The following is a 19,153-nucleotide window of genomic DNA, read 5'->3' as shown; positions in this document are numbered from 1 at the left end:
GGTGAACAGATCAAAACACTGACAGAATCCATGGATGGCAGGCTTTTGAGTGTCCTTGCAAAGAAAGGTGGCTATATTGGTCGCTGATTTGTTTTTCTTTTGTTTTTGAATGTCAGAAACATATATTTGTGAATGTGGAGATGTTATATTGGTTTCACTGGTGAAAATAAATAATTGAAATGGGTATATATTTGTTTTTGTTGCCTAAGTTGCCTAATAATTATGAAAAGATGTGTCTTAAACACAGAGAGCTCTGAAAAACAATTGGTGATTCATCTTTAACCTGTTGTACTTTTCCTTATTTTCTGTCAAAGATATACTGTTAAATCCGTGGATGTTCATATAAACATGGCCAAAGTTTCAAGTATTGTAGTTAAGAAATCCCTATGGCTTCAGAGTGCTTTAAATATCTTGTTCAGTAAGTTTTTTTTCTAATCTTGGGTCTGTATGATGTCACTGAGAGGAGATATTTCTAATATGGTCATCTCATGTACACAGTTTTGACTGTGAACCCCAACCTGCTGTTCAAACCTTCTGTTTGTGTGGGGCAACCACTCAGAAGAAAGTTGGTTTAAACAGACAGTTTTCTGACAGTGGGTGAACACAGGGACTACCCATCACCCAGTCAATCGCACAAAGCAACTTTAATAGAATCCAAGAATAAAAATATGGAGCTGATAGAGTCCCCTTTTACTGTAAAGTATGAAATATGTAAAAAGTATTTCCAGAACCTACTTTTATTTTATACAGTGATAATTATATAACTATAACACACCAGAGTGTGTGATTGTGTGTGTGAATGGGTGGATGACTGGTTGTGTAAAGCGCTTTGGGGTCCTTAGGGACTAGAAAAGCGCTATACAAATACAGGCCATTTACCATAATTAATCAATCTGGATGAAACCTACTATAGAAACTGCCTGGGGTACCAGGATTATCAGTATCTATAATGCTCATTGGAATTATTTCTATGACACTGAAATCATTACAAATTATATATATTATGTGTAATAGATGATTTCAAAACAAAAAGTGACATTACATGTATGTAGGGAAGGTTTTTGCCAGTTTTTGTAATTCACTGAGCTTCACTGTACTGTTGTTTCATACCAGGTCTGAGCACTGCATGAATGTGACCATACAAAGGATATTGTTGGGGTTAAAGGATTTATTTCATAGTGTTCTAAAGTGTAGTTTGCAGGGATTAGTGTTTCGCCTGTTGCTTTGTATCTGTCAGATGGACAGTAGCAAACAGTCCTGGCTGTGATTGTGTAGGTAAACTTCTTGTGTCTTTCCCTTCTCATTATGTGTTAACCAGAAATATCCTCTGTATCTACTGGTTAAATGGTGTCAGTTCAAAGTTGAGGACGAGCAATTTTATTGCTAGTCATCGCTACAAGTCCCTGGTGTTGCATGGTCTCTGGTTTCCCCCTTAGAGAGAACTAACGTATACATGGGAAAAACTTGTCTCTCCAGAATGAGCTGCATAACCTGTTGAATGTTTGAAAAATAAAATAAAATCAGAGGGAGTGGAATGACAAGAAGCGATGTTGCCAGACTTTTGACTGACGTTAGGCACGGTTGGCACAACACACCAGAATCTCCGGCTGAACTGCGGGCTCTCAGCAGCATTGTGGGTAAAGTGAGTCAGACTAAATTATAGAAGCACAATGCTGAGTCAGTGGAGTTCTCATTTACTTAAGTACTGTACAATTTTGAAGATAGTTGTATTTCACTTTCATTTTATGCTATTTATTAGCACTCATTCTTCTACTCCACTAGACTGCAATTCACAGAACTTTGTTGTTTTGGGGGGTTTTTTCTGCTTGTTGTTCTCCCATTAATGGGCTTAAAACCGTGAAGCCGTATTGTGTGATGCCACCGACTGCTGGGTTGGAAAATGCCAGCTCAACCTCGACCAGCACGTGCAATAAAATAATCAGAAACCAGTCACAGGGGTTCTTGTGCAGAACGAGACGTTTCCTTGTGATGCGTTTAGCAAATTTAGCTGAGTTTTAAAGAGGATCTGCATTCCTCCCCCGACACTGTTAAAGAGCAACAACAACAGACTGAGGAGTGATGTCTGGTTAAGAGTTTCTGTATGATCTCACCTGTGCAATCACTGATTGGACATGTCGAGTTACTTTTAAGAATGTGGCATTTTGTGTAGTTTTTGAGAACTTCCTGATTGAAGTTAAGCTTTCAAATCATGTCACTTACAGTGTGTTCAAAGTTGTCAGTGTACTTTGTGCAGCTAACAGATCTTCTGTGTTACCAAATCCAGTTGTGGCTGGAATTGGTAACGGACGACCTGGTTTCCTGCCACCTATCTGACACATTTTCTGACGGCACATATGCCGCCCCCCTCACTCGCACACACTCCGACGCTCTGGCTCTGGTGCCACAGCACAAGTAAGTCAGACTTAAAAGAAAACACACATGTGTCATAGAGGCCCACTGGGAATATAATCGAGGCCACTGGGCCAGCGCTGGCGGCATTCATTTCATTTCATATTAATGCATTGCTAGAAGCAAATCTGCTGGGACACTGAGCTCAATTAAAATCCCTAATCTGAGCAAAGAGTGTGTAGCAAAAAAAGGACAACAGCTAGAATAACTTACCCACAATCCAATTTAAATCACTGGGATTCCTAAAATGGTCAATTATATCCTGCAGCAAACAGATTGGCACAGGTGGACGCGATGCTTTGATTAGCAGTGAAATGACTCTCAGATGAGTTAGGTGTGTGTGTGCATGTGTGTGCTTATTACTCTATTTCTGAGGTCACAGGTACAAATTGTTGCCAGTGAACCTGTTGCCCTCCTGTTGGTAGATTAGTTCTGACAACTCCCTCGTCAGTCATAATGATATTGATCCCAGCTGTGCCTGCACTCATACCTCTGCGAGTGTGACACTTTGCTAAAATTGTTGCTCTTTAGACAGGATGAATAATACAGCTGGGTGGGAGTTGGGAGTGATTCATTATGCCATCTGGCACAGAGACAGACACACGGGAGTGAGACAAGTCATACATACATTTAGCGTCTCTCCCCCATCAACCATTTTCTGCACACTATCGCTGCTCAACTCTCATCAAGCACAGTGAGCGCAGTGATGCGTGGAGCTAAAAGATTTAGATTTTATAAGAAGCTCAAAAACCCATTTGCTATTGTTTGATTTATTTATTATTTGATTTACAGGAAAGGGCCACAAAGGTGAAATAATAATCTGGAGGTAAGGGTTAAAATGGGTTAGGCTGGTGTGAGCTGTTTCTAGAAATTTACACCAAAGGATGCTCATTGCAAAGTGACATTACGAGAAGTACTGGAATAAAATTCACACATCTAACATCAAATTAATGAGGTTTTGAAGAACATTTCATAATGATACAGCAGTACTGTCCTGGTAAAATAGAGATGTGTGACCATAATGTACTTCATCATATTTATGAAAACCAAACATAGCACATCATCACAAACACCTCATAGCAACTGCGAGGCACGGTGGGGAGTGATGATGATTTGGGGTTGTTTTGCAGTCACAGGATCTGGGCATCTTCACTGAGTCGACCATGAACTCTTCTGTATACAAAGTATTCTAAAGTCAGATGTGTCTGACGGCTAAAGCTTGACCAAATAAGATCACACAACAGGACAATGATCCCAAACACAGCAGCAAATCTACAACAGAACAGCTGAAGGAGCCAGCCCAGACCTCAATCTGAGCGAAACGCAGTGGTGCAACTTTAACAGAGCTGCGCATGAACAAATAGCTACAAACCTCAATGAGCTGAAGCAAAATGCCTCCACAGCCATGTGGGAGACCTATAAAGTCACACTTCAAGCAGAATGTGGTTCTACAAACTACTGAATCATGGGGGGGTACTTTTCACACACTATGTTGTTCACATGTTGTTCTTCACCTCAGGTTCTATTTACATTATTCAGGGATAGTTTTATTACATCATATTATCTAAAATCTTAGAGCTGACAGAGAGTATACTGTTTTTACTATCTTAATGTTTAAAAAAGGCAATCGGTGCATTTTTGCAAAAGTTTCAAATCGTGGCTCATTCACTGAAGGGGCCTCCTGGTGCTACAATGACTAGATGGGGCATTTGTTGTTCTCTAGAGTTGTGTTTGAGAGGTTTTTTCGAGCAGCTTCGGTTTATTCACTCACTGTTATAAGGGTGATATCCACTCTCTAAAGCACAGATTTGATTAGGCAGAAATATGATTGTTAACATTTGGTGACGTTTTGTCAAATCTCACTCTGGGCTGGTGACGAGGAAAAGGAGACTTATCGTCTGTTATCCTTCTGACCAAATCTGATGGTAGCTTTTCAAGTACAGTATCGAACAGTAGCTGAGGGATTAGGGGATAAACTTACAAGTAGTAGACGTACCAATGACAGTCTAGTCCTGGAGATCTGGTGCCGATTTGCTTGCTTGGTAATGTCGGTTGTGTGTGTGTCTGTGTTAAAGGTTTGGTGAAGTCTACCTTCGAAACTTTGGGGTAAATTTCAAATCGGGCGCTTGCTGTCATTGGCTCCAAGAAATAATTCAGGAATTATGAGCGTCCAAGATCCCTGACAGCATCACGCGGTGTAAAAGAGCTGCTGCAGTGGTCTCAGCCTCTAATTTCACTGATAATTGAATCAAATAAACAATAGCTTACGGTCCCAGGTGGCTTTTCATTGGGAAAACATATACTCAACCATTTATTCTATGACTAATTATGAGTACACTTTATGTAATCATCCCATTTCAGCAGAAGAGTATTAACGCTGCCATTAGACACATAGTTTATGTTTCCCCAGATTTAATTCAAAGCCATTAATTTGCTGATGCATTATGTTAATGTTGATTCAGCTGCACATTGCCATCTGCGGAGCTGTGCCGAACTGGTAAGCAACGTGATGCTGCTGATTACTGTAGTTTTTGGTGGTGTTCTTCGTGTAGGTGGAGGTGTGTGGGAGAGGCTGCATTCTGTGCATGTAATGAATTCAGCCTCTCCAGAGCCAGTGTGGTACAATACTGTGCAACAGTGCTTCACTTAAAGAGCCTCTGAGGAAGAGATTAGCCTCTCGGTGTGAACACAAGCCCGCTTTTTATACTGTCACAGAGTCAGGTCTTTAGAGTGCATGTGTGCAGCTATTCCACCTCTTTTATTATCTTATTACATCACTGATAGCTTTGCTACATTGATGATATTTTTCCATTTCATTAATTCAGATGGGAATTTTCTGCTGTATAAACAGGGCAAATTATTGATGTTTGAAACAATTCAACCAAGGACTAGGACTGCACGATTTTGCATAAAATGAGAATCACGATTTTTTGGGTTAGAATTGAGATCACGATTCTCTCACGATTTTCTTTTCCAGTATAAATATTTATTGCACTTATTAACTGCACATCAACTTCGTAACAGTTGAGACTGAACATAAAAACAATAAATAAACATAAAAACAACAAATGTCTCACGTTTTGTGGTTGTTGCAACATGTTGTACTGCTTGAAATTCCGTCTCCACCGTTGCTCGACACTGCGTGTATAGAGCAGGTAGTGCAACAATAGAAAAATAGTTGCGGGACGGCACTGTGTAGCGTTTGTCTAGGGTGTTGATCATTTTCCTAAATCCCTCGTTTTGCACAGTGTTGATGGGAGCCATATCTTTGGTCAGGTGATAAGTAATAGCCTCCGTAATTTCTTTGTGCCTGCTGGAGTTCGACGTGTATAGGGAAGCGCTGTATAAGGTTCCCGTTATTGATGTTTGGGTGGTAGACCGGGACGGATTTTCTCCTGTCACTTTCTCGTCATCCCTGACGTGCTCTCCGTTGTTTTTTCCCTGCTAATTTTAGCATCACACGGCACAGCTTCTGTATGACGTGGTATAAGGCTCCGCCCTTGTCATTTGTTGAGCAGGAAGAGTGAGCGCTTGTTTTCATGCAGAGTACGTCCCGGATCAAAATGCGGTACAATCGTTGTCTTTTTTCTTTTTTTTTTAAATCGTTGTCATTTGGAAATGAGATCGCACATAAGTATGAATCGAGATCGCGATTTTCTAACGATTAATCGTGCAGCCCTACCAAGGACACTCAAAAAAAATTGGAAACTTTAAGAAATTATCATTATTTATTAAAAAGAAGAATACTAAAAGGTGATTTAAAGCCTGTTTTCATTGTAAAAGTTAGAGTTGGGGTTGATCTTTGCTATGTCTCCTTTATCTTTGTCAGGAACCGGACACGACCGGCTCCTGACAGAGTTGCAAAGATGTAGTTTTTTTTGGGTTTTTTAAAAAAAAGAATTTTGAGTTGATCCAAAGATAAAAAACCAATTGTATGCACCCTCAAGACATTTCATTAGGCACATCCTTCTAGTACTGGGATGGACCTCCTTCAGTACAACTTCGTGCCACAGATTCATCAAGGCGGTGAAAACATTCCTTGGATATTCCTCAGTATTCACAGCTGCTGCAGATTTGTTGGCCGCACCTCTATAATATGAATCTCCTGTTCCACCACAACCCAAATGTTATCTGTTGGATTGAGATCTGGCTACTGTGGAGGTTATTTGAGTACAGTGAACTAACTGGCATGTTGAAGAAGCCAGTCTAAGATTATCTGAGCTTTGTGACATGACATGTGACCATTAGAGGATGGGTACCCTGTGGTCATAAAGGAATGGAAGTGGTCAGCAACAATACACAGGTCGGCTGTGGTGGTTGAACGATGCTCAGTTAGTTCTAAGGGGCCCAAAGTGTGCCAAGAAATTATCCTCCACACCATTACACCATCAGCAACCTTTGATTCAAAGCAGGATAGCCCTGACCCCACCATACAAATGGCACAGCAGAAATCAAGACTCTGCAGACCAGGCAGTGTATTTCTGATCTTCTGCTGCCCAATGTTGGTGAGCTGGTATAAACTGCAGCCTCAGTTTTCTGTTCTTAGGTGGCAAGAGTGGCACTCAGTGTGGTCTTCTGCTGCATTCAGAGATGGTCTTCTGCTGCATTCAGAGATGGTCTTCTGCTTACCTTGGTTGTCATAAGTGATTATTTGGGTCATTGTTGTGTCGCTATCAGCTAAAAGCAGTCTGGCCATTCTCCTCTGATGTCTAGCAACAACAAGACATTTGCCTAGAGAACTGCTGCTCACTGGATTTTTCTTTGTGTCATCATTGTCTGTAAATCCCAGAGATGGCCATGTGGGAAAATCCCTGCAGATTATCAGTTTCTTAAACAGTCAGACCAGCTTGTCTGGTACCAACCATGCCAAGTTCAAAGTCTCTAAAATCACCTTTTCTTCATTCTGATGCTCAGTTCGTGGTTTTCTTTACCACATCTACATATCTACATTCATTCATTTTCTGCCATGTGATTGGCTGATTAGTTACTTGTGTTAACAAACAGTTAGAAAGGTGTATTTAAAGTCATGACACTGAAAGCTTCATACTAAACAGTGGTGGGTTGCATGAGTTATGATTGTTTTGGGAAATTCTACTTCTAACAAATATTTTCTAAACCAAACATACGAAAATGACCCCCTATGAATGTGCAGGGATGATTCACGAGCTACCACAGCAGATTGAATATTTGCTTTAATTTCGAGAGAGCCTGAATCGCTGTGCTCGAAACGCAGCCTTGAAGGTTCTGCACCCCTGCCTGCCTTTGTTCACTCTGTTTGGTTTGAAGGCTATTTCCACAGACTCCCACTTCTGTTCTCCCGCTCCGTCTCAGTGTCTCTCGCTGTGTCATCTCTTTGTCTGACACACTCACTTGCTTAGTATGAACATGCTCGCTATAAAATCCAATTAACACTAATAACTACGCCCTGTAATAGCGATTGTTTAGTATCCTCGTTAGCGCCACACGTTAATGGAAAGGAAATAGATGCTTTTTGTATCTATTAGTTGTTGTTTTTGGTATTTAGTTTAATTGAATTTAAAATCCCACCTCTGCTGCCTCTGCGTTGTTTCTATAAGTCTCAATAATGCTTCAGACAATTTAGAAAGCATTACACGATGTCAGGCTTCTATACAATTTAGTGTATGCAGTAGTGTGACACACCTGTAATTATGTGCTATATAGCCTCTAATGATCACACAAGTGCCAAGCCACCAATGCTATTTCAGTCCATTTCTTCTGTTTGCCGTTTAGATGACACACAGGAATTCGAACTGCAATTTCTGTTTATTTTCACCCAGGTTAAACGTATTCAGAGTGTTTTGTCCAGATTAGTTCAGTCATTTTAAATTGTCTTAGTGGATCTGTTAATGTCCTTGTGATGGCACGACCACAGTGATAGTGCCACAGTGCTGATGATAAGCAGGTATCATGTTTACCATCTTTGTTTGTGTACTGAGAACCTCAGCTATCATTGTATATATTGTATTATCTTATTTATTTTGTATTTCTTGACTTTATATTCTGGTATACTCTTTTTAATCTTCTGCTATCTGTACCTGAGCTGTGGTAACGCACAAATTTCCCTACCGTGGGATCAATAAAGTCTTATCTTGTAAAAATGCTAAAAATTCCGAAGGAAATGTAGTTTTTTATTGTTAGTTTTGTTAATATTTAGCTATAAATATATATTGTGAGCTTCTTTTTGTCAGTCAGTTGAAAACCTCATTATGCATTTAAAACAGAATGTGCTATAAAATTGCATTATAAATTTTAGATGGGTAGTGGGAGCGGTTTGCCTCCAGGGCTTTCTAAATATCATAGTTTCAATTTTTACCTGCAGTTTGGTTAAATTTAAGCTCCGAGTGCTTGGTTTCTGTTAGCAAAACAGGGTTTTCCTCTTTAAACAGATAATATAGAGCCTGGCAGAAAACCTTGAGGCAAACTAGTTCTGTGGGCTTTTGTAGGCTGACTTACGTCAACACTTAATGTTTCAGTTGCATCAGCTTGGAGAATTATATTTCAGTGGCTTTCAAATTCATTAACGTTGCAGCAACTTGGTGACAAAACTGTCATATTGCTGCTGTTATAATAGTATATAGTATATTCATATTTGTAGTTAATGTCCAGAGAGGCTGACCAAAACTCTCCTCTGTTTCTTGTTGTTTTTAAAGGGGGGACTTGGATGTTATGAGTGTGCGTGTCGATCTCAACAGCATTTTTACACCTTTAACAAAATAAGCTTGCTCCAGCCTCCAGATCATTTCCATAATTTGAAGGAATTCTGGTTCCAGCTATTATAGGGTAAGGTGGGATACAGTGTGGATACATCACAGATCTAAGACTCTGACAGTCATGTCAACATGCATGACGCTGAGAGGACATGCAAAGTCCACACAGCCAGTGGATTTGAACCCAGGACCTGCTTGCTCTGAGAGCACAGTCTAAAGCGCTGCACCACCCAGAATTCTGATTCCTTAATTGTATAAAAGCACATCAGCTCACTCTCCAAGAAACAGGCCAATAGTATAAATTCTTTTTTTCCCACCAGTTTTGCTTTTTCTTTATACTTAGTGATCTATCTTGCCTATAACATGACAAAATGGTTTCTAAATTTCTAATTTTTTTCCCTCTTTATCATTCTGAGCTGCTGCATCCACGTGGAGATTTTACATTTTGGCTTTTATACACCTGTTACTTAACATCTGTTCAATAGTATTATATAATTTTGTAAATATATACTTTTGCTGTAAAATAAACCTATTGTTTCAAATATGAGCACATTCAATTTAAAACAAATATAAAACTATGCAACCAGTTGGCGACTTCCTGCTCAAAGAGGAATCTTAGTTTTTATAACCCTTGGCCGTTAAAGGCTGATGGGGGTATTGTCGTCACCCCGCAGGGTGGGAGGGGAAAGTTTGTGGTCGCAAATAATATGAATAACTCAAGAATGACGGAGTTTAAAATTGATGCCACAGGTGCATCTACAAAAAATCCTCTTCCTGAGTGGTTTTGTTTATGTTTGGTGTTTTGTTTTGTTTTTTTTGTTTTTTTTGCAGATTTGTGACTTTCATGTTTCAGATCGGCAAGCAATTTTAGTTTTAGACAATGATAGCCCAAGTAAATACAACATGCAGTTTCTAAATGATGATTTCATAATGGAAACAAAGCTATCCAAAGTAACTTCTCCCTAAACCTAATAACTGGTTGTGCCACCCTTGGCAGCCAGAACTATCCAGTGTTTGTGATAAGTGGTAATGAGTGTTTGACATTGCTGTGAAGAAATTTTGGCCCACTCTTTTTTGCAGAATTGTTTTACTTCATTATTGATAATTGGAGGGTTTGAGCATGAACTTGTTTAAGCTCATGCCAAAGCATCTCAGTTGGATTTAGGTCTGGATGTTGACTCGGAGCTTCATGACTGATGGCCGGACATCCTCCTTCAGGATTTTCTGGTAAAGCGCAGAATTCATGGTCCAACAAAGCAGCCCCAGAAAATCACACAGCGACCTTCATGTTTGACTGCTGGTGTGATGTCGTGCTAGCTTCACACAGGATTTAACGAGACTTAAAGCTTCCATAAAGTTCAACTGTTGCTTCAGCAGTCCACAAAATATTTCCCCCAAAGTTGTTTTTGTTTTTTGGCAAGGCTTTGTGTTCTTCTTGGTCAGCAGTGGTTTTCTCCTTTGAAGTGACATTTTTGCCCAGTCTTTTTCTTATTGTTGAATCATGAACTGTGACCTTAACTGACAGTTACTTTGATGCTGTTGTTTGATTATGTTCAGGATTCTTTTGTGACCTCCTGAATGAGTTGTTGATTACTCTTGGAGTAATTTTGGTCACTGCTGGGAGGGCTAACCACTGTTCTAAGCTTTCTCCATTTGTGGTTAAAGGCTCTCACTGTGGTTCATGAAGTACCACTGTAACCCTCATAGATGGATAGATATCAATGATTTTACTTCTCAGTTGTTTATTTAGACTGTGGCATTATTTTGAGATCTTTAAACCTACTTCATATTGCCAGACAGGTTCTTTTTGGTGATTTCTTGATTCAGTGGATTTGGCAGTAATCAGGCATCAGTGTAGCTAGTGAAACTGAACTCCAGGCAATGTGGTTAACCACAGTTGATTCATGATTACCTTTTCCGCACAGCTTTGTTTCCCCCAATAAATTAAGTCATCATTTAAAAACTGCCTTTTGTATTTGCAATATTTACAAAATGTTCTTTGATGATCTGAAACATCTGTCACAAATATGCAAAAAAGAGAGAAAAAACCCCAAAGAAAAAACAACTCAAATCATGAAGGTGGCAAATTCTTTTTCACTGCGCTGTAAATTCTTTGAATATGTTTTAGTTTGCAGATGGATGGGAACAGCATCCATCGTTGTGCACAGCCTTCAGTGCGGACAGTTAGAAAGGTTCTGAACGTGTTGTTATAGACGGTGAGCTTTCAGCACTTATAAAGCGTTTTTTTCCAGATTCATCCACATTAGTGTGCACATGGCCTCACTCATTCACTCACTCACTTGGCCTCTCTCCCTCCCACTGCTTTCAGGAGAGATTCTGCGTGGGTTTACACTTGAGTTTCTGCCATGTGCTTTCTACCCCCTGCTTACACACACACACGCACACACACACACACCCTCCCCCACACTCCTCAGCATTGTCCAAAGATTTTGTAAGTTTGTATATTTGTGTCTTCTGTGTGTGTGGAAACAAAGAGAGAGAGGTGGACAAATCAGGGAAAAATAATTAAGATGTTTTTCACAAGTCTGTTAAAATATTAGCGAGCAAATTAGCAGAAGACGCTGACCCGCTTGTCAGTAAGAGCATTAACGGTTTAATTGACGTGGAAATGAATTTTTATGCCGCTATTATCGGTGCGGTTTTGTAGCTTTAGCTGTGCGATTGCTACTATTATAATTAAAAATAACAAAATAATCTGCTTTTGCCGTTCCGGTAAGAAACATGCAGATGTGATTTTTCTGGAGAGAGCTTGCCTGTCGCCTGCTCCCGATGCTGTTTTTCAGTGTTTGTGTGTAGGTGGAGGGACATCAATGTGTGCGTGGGCAGATGTGAGTAGAGATGCCTGCCAGGTGTATGTGGCTGTGCATTCTTTGTCTCTCGCCATGCAAGTGTGCTACACCGAATGGAAATGCTGTACCACTCACAGGCCTTACAGCTGTGGGGATGACAGCAGATCATATTTAATATTTCGAATGAGTCATTTCCAAAAGTGTCCTTCAGATGCATCCGTTTGTGCCTTTTTATCTATTTTTGCACTTCATTTTTCAGACGTCACAGGAAAATAACATTAATCTCAAGAAAGGAAAGAAGTTTTGTACCAGATTTAGCTGCTAATGGATGTTTTTTATATGTCCCTGTTGTATAGTCTGTAATTTAACCCAAATGTCTCTCTCCTTTTTTAGGCCACCAAAAATAATGATAGCTATTAATCCTTGAAAAAATGTCACAATGTCTTTCCAGTGTAGCGTCCCTACCATCAAAAATGTCTTTGAATCTCTATAATGCGTGCCTCCACCAGGATCCTGGCCACTGCCGGTGCCCACATGAACATCCCGGTCGACCTTCGGACCCTGAGGGCTGTTCGGGTGCTGAGACCTCTCAAACTCGTCTCCGGCATTCCCAGTGAGTCAACTACTGACCTCAAACTTAAAAGCACTTCAAGGTCAAACACACAAATGCAAAAGCTGCAGTTTCAGAATGTGTTCATTAGGAAGAGTTTCATAATCTGGACTTGTATGTACAAAAACTGTCAGGATGTCACGTGAGTATTAACATGTAGGCATTACATGGATTTTTTTAGTTTGCCTTGTTGTTGGACTTTTCCTCCAGGAAGTTGAACCCGTTGGTCAATTTACCTCATAGTACGTACTAGTTCCTGGTCCACTGTTTCCTATCTGCCACATGTAAGCACTTCACAAGACACAGAAGACACAGAGTAATTTTAATTGTATATACGCCGTAGAAACTCTTGTGTATTAAGAGTTTTTCCATTAATGACATTACTCGATGCTGTCCTCAGCAAGGAGCCAAGTAATCCGGAGTTGTGCACCTCCCTGAGCTTTGTTTCCAGGCTGGGGAAAATCCAGCCTTGACAGGCCAATCACTGGTCTTTTCACACCAGATCAATCGAGTAAGATAAGATAAGATAAGACTTTATTGATCCCACAATGGGGAAATTTTTGCATCACCTCAGCTGAGGTACAGATATCAGAAATACAAAAATACAAATAAGTACAATCAATGAAAAAAGTAAAATAATACACTATATACAATGGTAGCATAGACAGTATGTGATTATGGATATGGTTGGAAATATGGAAGACATAAACTATATAGCTTGATACAGCTATTGTACCACTACTATTCCTATTTATAGACATGTACACACACACATGTACACACTAAATATACATATATATACACATACATATATACCTGCACATGTCCATACACATGGAAGGTCCATTATGCATGAAGTGGTGACCGAGTACTATAAAGAAATGTAAAAACAAACAAACGCCCACATAAAAATTAAGCTGGGATGTTGCATTGAAAATATGAAGGACCTGAAACTGAGAAAGCAGGGTTTGAATTCTGTGTGAAGCCAAATATTATTTGTACCTGCTGCAAATTTAAACTGATAGTAATGCAAATACAGTAACTATTGCTATTCAAAATTAGCAGAAATAATAGCAAAGGCAAAAGTCCTTGACTGTTTTCACAAAACAATGTAGCTAACCATGTACTTGGGAACTTTGCTTGTTACATTGTCTTTTGTGTTATTCTTAAAGACAGTATCTGTTTCTGTATAAAACCTCCAGGCCTCCAGATTGTGCTGAAGTCCATCATGAAGGCCATGATCCCCCTGCTCCAGATTGGTCTCCTCTTGTTCTTTGCCATCCTCATGTTCGCCATCATTGGTCTGGAGTTCTACAGCGGGAAGCTTCACCACACCTGCCTGCCATCAGACGACATTCTTGGTAAGATGAGAGCATACAGTACTGTGCAGAAGTCTTGAACCACTGCTCATTACTTTATATTTTACTTCCAAGGAGCCCGACATTCTTGTAATTTCTTAAAGTGGAGCGACAGTTCTCCAGGCTTTCTGAAGCTCTTCCAAAGTTTTTCTTTGGACATTTTCTGCTTTTTCATCCATTTGCAGTCCAGTCCTTGTGCATGACCATTTCCTGACCAGAGGAATATTTATTGGTTTGTTAAGCCACTTGTGAAAATTGACCTATGAATGATTAAGGCATAACAACAGATTGAAATTTTCCCAAAGAGCTATTAGGTGAATACTTGGCATATCTAAACTGGACAAGTGGAGGACAAATGAAGAAGTATCAGGTGTGAAAGAAAAAACAACTGTCTATAGACCTGACACAGGACCAGAGAGATTCATCTACTGCTCACTGAAGCCTCATCAGAAATGGTCTTAGACAGAATTTGAAACCTTTGGTTCAAATCATCATCATCATGTACAAAGGAGTTCAACAGTGAGTATCTACAGCCATCTGTAAAACACAGTGGAGGCTCTGCCATGGTTTGGAGCTGCGTTTCAGCAAAACACACTGCAAATGCAGCAAAAACATACCTGGATAGAAAAACACAGAATGGAACAGCATCAGTCATGGATTGGCCTCCCGAGAGCTCAGACTGCAACATTGTTGAAGCAGTGTGGGGATTATCTCCAAAGAGAACAGGACTAAAGGCAGCCAGCAGTCACAGAAGAGCTTTGAATGTCCTTCAAGAGGTCTGGAGAACTATTCCTGAAGACAAGACTAAGAAATGCCTGAGCTTGCCTAAGAGAATTCACTGTGGGCTGAAGAATAAAGGTGATCATACCAAAGCTCCTTGGAATTGTACAAACTTTCTTTTTATATAGACTGTATTTCTACATATGTTTGCATGTGTCGGTAAAACCCCTGCACCTTTTTCCAGTTTTTCTTTAAAAAAAAAAAAGAAAAGAAATGATCAGTAGGGCTCAAGACTTTTGCACAGTGCTGCACAGAACACTGGTGAAATGGTAGAAACAGGAAAAAGCTCACAGTGTAAGCGTTTTATACAAACACACACACAAACCCACAGATTAAAATGCTTTTTCACTGCGGTGGCGATGTCCTTGCAGTTGTTATAGTTTTGAGTGCTGACAACATGAAATCCAAAGACATCCACAAGTTTCAAGGGAGAAAAATGTTGTCGCCATTTTAAACATCGCTGTAAACACCATGATTTAGAATCATAAAATCATGATCAATCTACATGTACTTTATACTGATTACAGGTAAATGACGCCTTTGATTGTATTTTATTATCAATTTGAGGGCTCACTTGCCGCCGTTGTATCGCCGCTGAATTTAGAGGCATATTTTCAGGGTTTGTTTTGGATGCCTTGTAACTTACTGTGACTGATTCGCCAGGTAAGCTCAATGTGTGATTTACTCATTGTTCTCTAACAGAGGGTGTGAACATCTTTGTTTGAGCAACTGAGGCCTTCATAGATTACAGTAGCAGCAGGCTCAGAGGTATTATTAGAGTTGTTGCTGGCTGATTTAGCTACTGCTTAATTACTCAACAACTACTCTGTAATCACACCACCGCACCATAGCATTTACTGTCCAACACGGCTCAGGGATGGATCGAGGTATAAAATTTTAATATTATAGCTGTCACGGCGTTCAGACCAGGCGAAAAAAATTGCTCCATTGTTCCCACAAAATTTAAAGCTTAAAGAGATGTTTTCAAACACACAAAAAAGTTTCTTAAATTTACTTAAACCGTCTTCCATAGCAACTTTATAATAACAACGCATAAAAATATGAATCATAAGGCTTCACTAAATCCTGCTTGTGTCTCTTAAAGCGAGATTTAAACTAAGCAAAGAGATTTTTACTCCATCGGCAGATGAACATAGTGTTAGTGAGGGTCAAGGACTAAGGTGAGACAGCAGAAAACAAAAATGTATTTCCAGTGGAGGATGGCAGTGTATAATGTACAGGTCAGTGATTGTTTCACCACAGATATTAAAAGGTCGTTCGCTCACATCTAGAGCGTAGAATAGCAAACACATTGGAAACACTAACCCGACTCTTCACTCTGTACAAAAAGTGTAAAAAAAAAAAGGACAAAAAATTGATTAAAACAAGCGAGCTATACAGTAACATGTTATCAGCTGTGTTGGTGTTGCTAGGTTGATTCTTGTAATGCTTTTCAAAGTGCCAGACTGGACTGTTTCCAGGGTTTATGCTGAAATAAGATAACCATCTGCCGGCTTCACCTTCCACTTGAGTGCAGCGAAAGAAATAAAGAAACACAAGAAAGAAAAACATTACTTCCCCAAATCTTCTTTAACTACTTTGATAACCTCCACACACTACTAACCTAGTACCTCAGACCCACCAGATCCAGATGTTACAGTGTTATATAGTTGAAGTTGGGGTATGATATAAAAATCGCAGACAGATTTTGTATGCCCTGCATCTGCCAATCATCTGTGAATATCCTCTCTCATAGCCAGGATGTGAGTCGTGAAAGCTGTCTTTTTTTTTTTTTTAGCACTGCTGCTTGATTTTGTTGCCGTGGAAATGTGGATCCAGTTTGGATGCTGGCACTGGTCCGTACCTCCACATCTGTATTTTGTGGTAGAACTCGACTTTCACGCCTGTCCTCATTTGCCCTCCACTTGCACATTGTCTTCTGCACTTTAATGCAGACTTTCAGTTACCAGACTGGGGGGCGGGGATCCGTAAGGACCACAATCAAGAAAGCGGCAGTAGATGAATATCTGGGGTCATTATGTTTGTGCTTCAATAAATGGGCGCCGTGACATTTATGTTTTGTGCTTGTAGACAATGAGACTGTCGACTCGTCAGAGCTGGCATTTGCGTGCGGTGTGAGGAAGTGTCCTGAGAAGTACGACTGCAACGATACCTGGATCGGGCCCAATGACGGCATCACACAGTTCGACAACATCCTGTTTGCTGTTCTCACCGTCTTCCAGTGTATCACCATGGAGGGATGGACGGCTGTCCTCTATAACGTGAGCAGAAGCATTCAGCCTGAAAGTGAACCCTTAAACCCTTAATGCCTAGTGTTTCATATTTGATACACGAGTTTTTGAGACCTCTACATCGTCAGTGTGATCCCTCACCCCCTTGAAGGCTTGAGCACTGCAATGATGCTGAGTGTTTAATAACATAAAAATTATGGATTTCAGACCAACGATGCCTTGGGTATAACGTGGAACTGGATGTACTTCATTCCTCTCATCATTATTGGCTCGTTCTTTGTTTTGAATCTAGTTCTGGGAGTCCTGTCTGGGTAAGTGTGCCTCATTTATGTGAACATTTCTGTCCGTATTATGAGTAAAGACAGCTGCTTTCTTATGTTTTATTTTTTCAGAGAATTTGCGAAGGAGAGAGAGAGGGTGGAGAACCGGAGGGCCTTTATGAAACTGCGTCGCCAGCAGCAGGTGGAAAGAGAACTGAATGGCTACCGAGCCTGGATAGACAGAGCAGGTACTGGGCAGCAGAACAACTTTACATCTTTTATTACAGTGAGTGTGGAGAGGCTTCAGTGACTTAATCCTGGATGTTTTGATGAGAAATGCAGCGGCTGATGAACTGAAGAAAAATGCTGAATCAATTAATCGATCAATTTTTTTTTCTTTTTTTCTGGTCGTGGGAGAATTTCTATAACCAATTGTTTCCACGTTGTTATAATACCACTAACAGTTCACTGTGGAATATTTAGTAGTGAGAACATTTCACAGCTGGACTGGTGAGTGAATGCTTTTGGCAATGTAAGGTTGAAACAAAGTGTTAGCCAGGTTTCACTGTTCAGAAATATTCCAGCATGTACTTCCACCACAGTTTTGCTTCGCATAGCTGTTAAACAGAGTGAGCCAGGCTACTGTTTCCCCTTTATGTGCCGATACACTGAGTCTCTTCTTTTAATTGAAACGTAATCGCCCTGTTAAAAGCGACACAGTGATTTCATTACATTTTTGAAGAGAGACTGGTTTGCTGCAGACACCTTCAGACTTTTGGATCCGCAGCAGAGTAGCTGAGTTGAGTTGCAGCAAACACACAGTGCTGTAATGGCAATCTACACTGCTAGTCTCCCACGCAAGCAGAGGGTGAGAAAAAGGTGATACTGACTCATTGACTTACATTTGTGTGTGTGCTTATATACACGCGTGTGTGTGTGTGTGTGTGTGAGAGAGAGAGAGAGCGAGAGAGAGAGAGAGAGAAAGAGAGTCGCTGTGCATGTACAGTCATGTGTGCACGGGTGTGGGAGAGTGTGGGAAGAGGGGGAGAAAAGAGAGCGAGATATTGCGAGATTGTGAGCGAGAAAAGGAGCTCTGTCTTTAAGAAGGTCACACCGGCCTCTCAGTGCAGTGTTTGCATCAGTTTGGCCTCGGTTACAATGGGCGCTATGACTCTGAAATGTGGGTTTTAGCTGCGGCTTGATTAAAAACAAATATTTCTGCATGTAACCTTCAGTTTTATTGTATTACAGAGGAGGTGATGCTTGCAGAGGAGAATAAAAGTTCAGGGAGATCACCGTTAGATGGTAAGTTCACATACTTTGCCCTTAGAATTATCTACATATACAGAGTGCATCAAAAAGAATCATCAGATTCTGAAAGGTTATATTTTTTTAAGAAATGGACAAAGAAGCTCGCAGTAAATTAAAAAATACATGGCCAAATATAAATGTTTACATTTAAAACTTACCAGTGCTCAATGTGTCCCCCTCCTGAGGCACGGTTACCTACCGGCAACCCCATGAAACTTATGAATCCCCTCTAACAGCACCTGTTTCGACAGGTATAGGTGAACGGCTGTGGAATTAAAGCGCTTCAAAATACACCGTGTATTTGCTGTGTTTGATACTGCAAATTTTGGTATTGCTCCGATACCAAGTAAATACAGGGCCAGTGCTGCCGATACCAATTCTGATGCTTTTAACTTAGAAACGAGAGAGCAGTGTGTTAATATTATTATGATGAATCATCACCAATTTTCATATTGTTAACACATTTAATGACCACTAAATCAGTGTGATCTTTATTTTTTCACAATAATTAGTTAATATAATAAACCACTTTTCAGCTTTTTATGTATTTTGAAACATTTTGTTTACTTGTTTTGGAGACCTGGGCCCTATTTCAGGAAGCCGGTTTAGAAAACTCAGAGTGAAAAACGATACTC

At 40.2% G+C, this 19,153-nt stretch overlaps 1 protein-coding gene across 3 annotated transcripts in view; it reads left to right on the top strand.

Annotated features, from left to right (window-relative positions):
- Positions 1-19,153, top strand: part of LOC102215393 (voltage-dependent R-type calcium channel subunit alpha-1E-like) — a 75,513-nt gene that overhangs the window by 21,537 nt on the left and 34,823 nt on the right. For all 3 annotated transcript variants that reach the window (XM_013912669.1, XM_013912666.1, XM_005721437.2), the window contains exons 6-11: positions 12,457-12,560; positions 13,760-13,918; positions 16,787-16,977; positions 17,155-17,258; positions 17,340-17,455; positions 18,459-18,512. In XM_013912669.1, coding sequence (XP_013768123.1) covers positions 12,457-12,560; positions 13,760-13,918; positions 16,787-16,977; positions 17,155-17,258; positions 17,340-17,455; positions 18,459-18,512 — 728 coding nt within the window. The remainder of the gene's footprint in view (positions 1-12,456; positions 12,561-13,759; positions 13,919-16,786; positions 16,978-17,154; positions 17,259-17,339; positions 17,456-18,458; positions 18,513-19,153) is intronic.

The sequence above is a fragment of the Pundamilia nyererei genome, unplaced genomic scaffold (genome assembly GCF_000239375.1).
Source record: "Pundamilia nyererei isolate P.nyererei 1_Seehausen unplaced genomic scaffold, PunNye1.0 scaffold00004, whole genome shotgun sequence".
Classification (NCBI taxonomy): domain Eukaryota; kingdom Metazoa; phylum Chordata; class Actinopteri; order Cichliformes; family Cichlidae; genus Pundamilia; species Pundamilia nyererei.
This window is presented reverse-complemented; position numbering and strand designations above follow the sequence as displayed.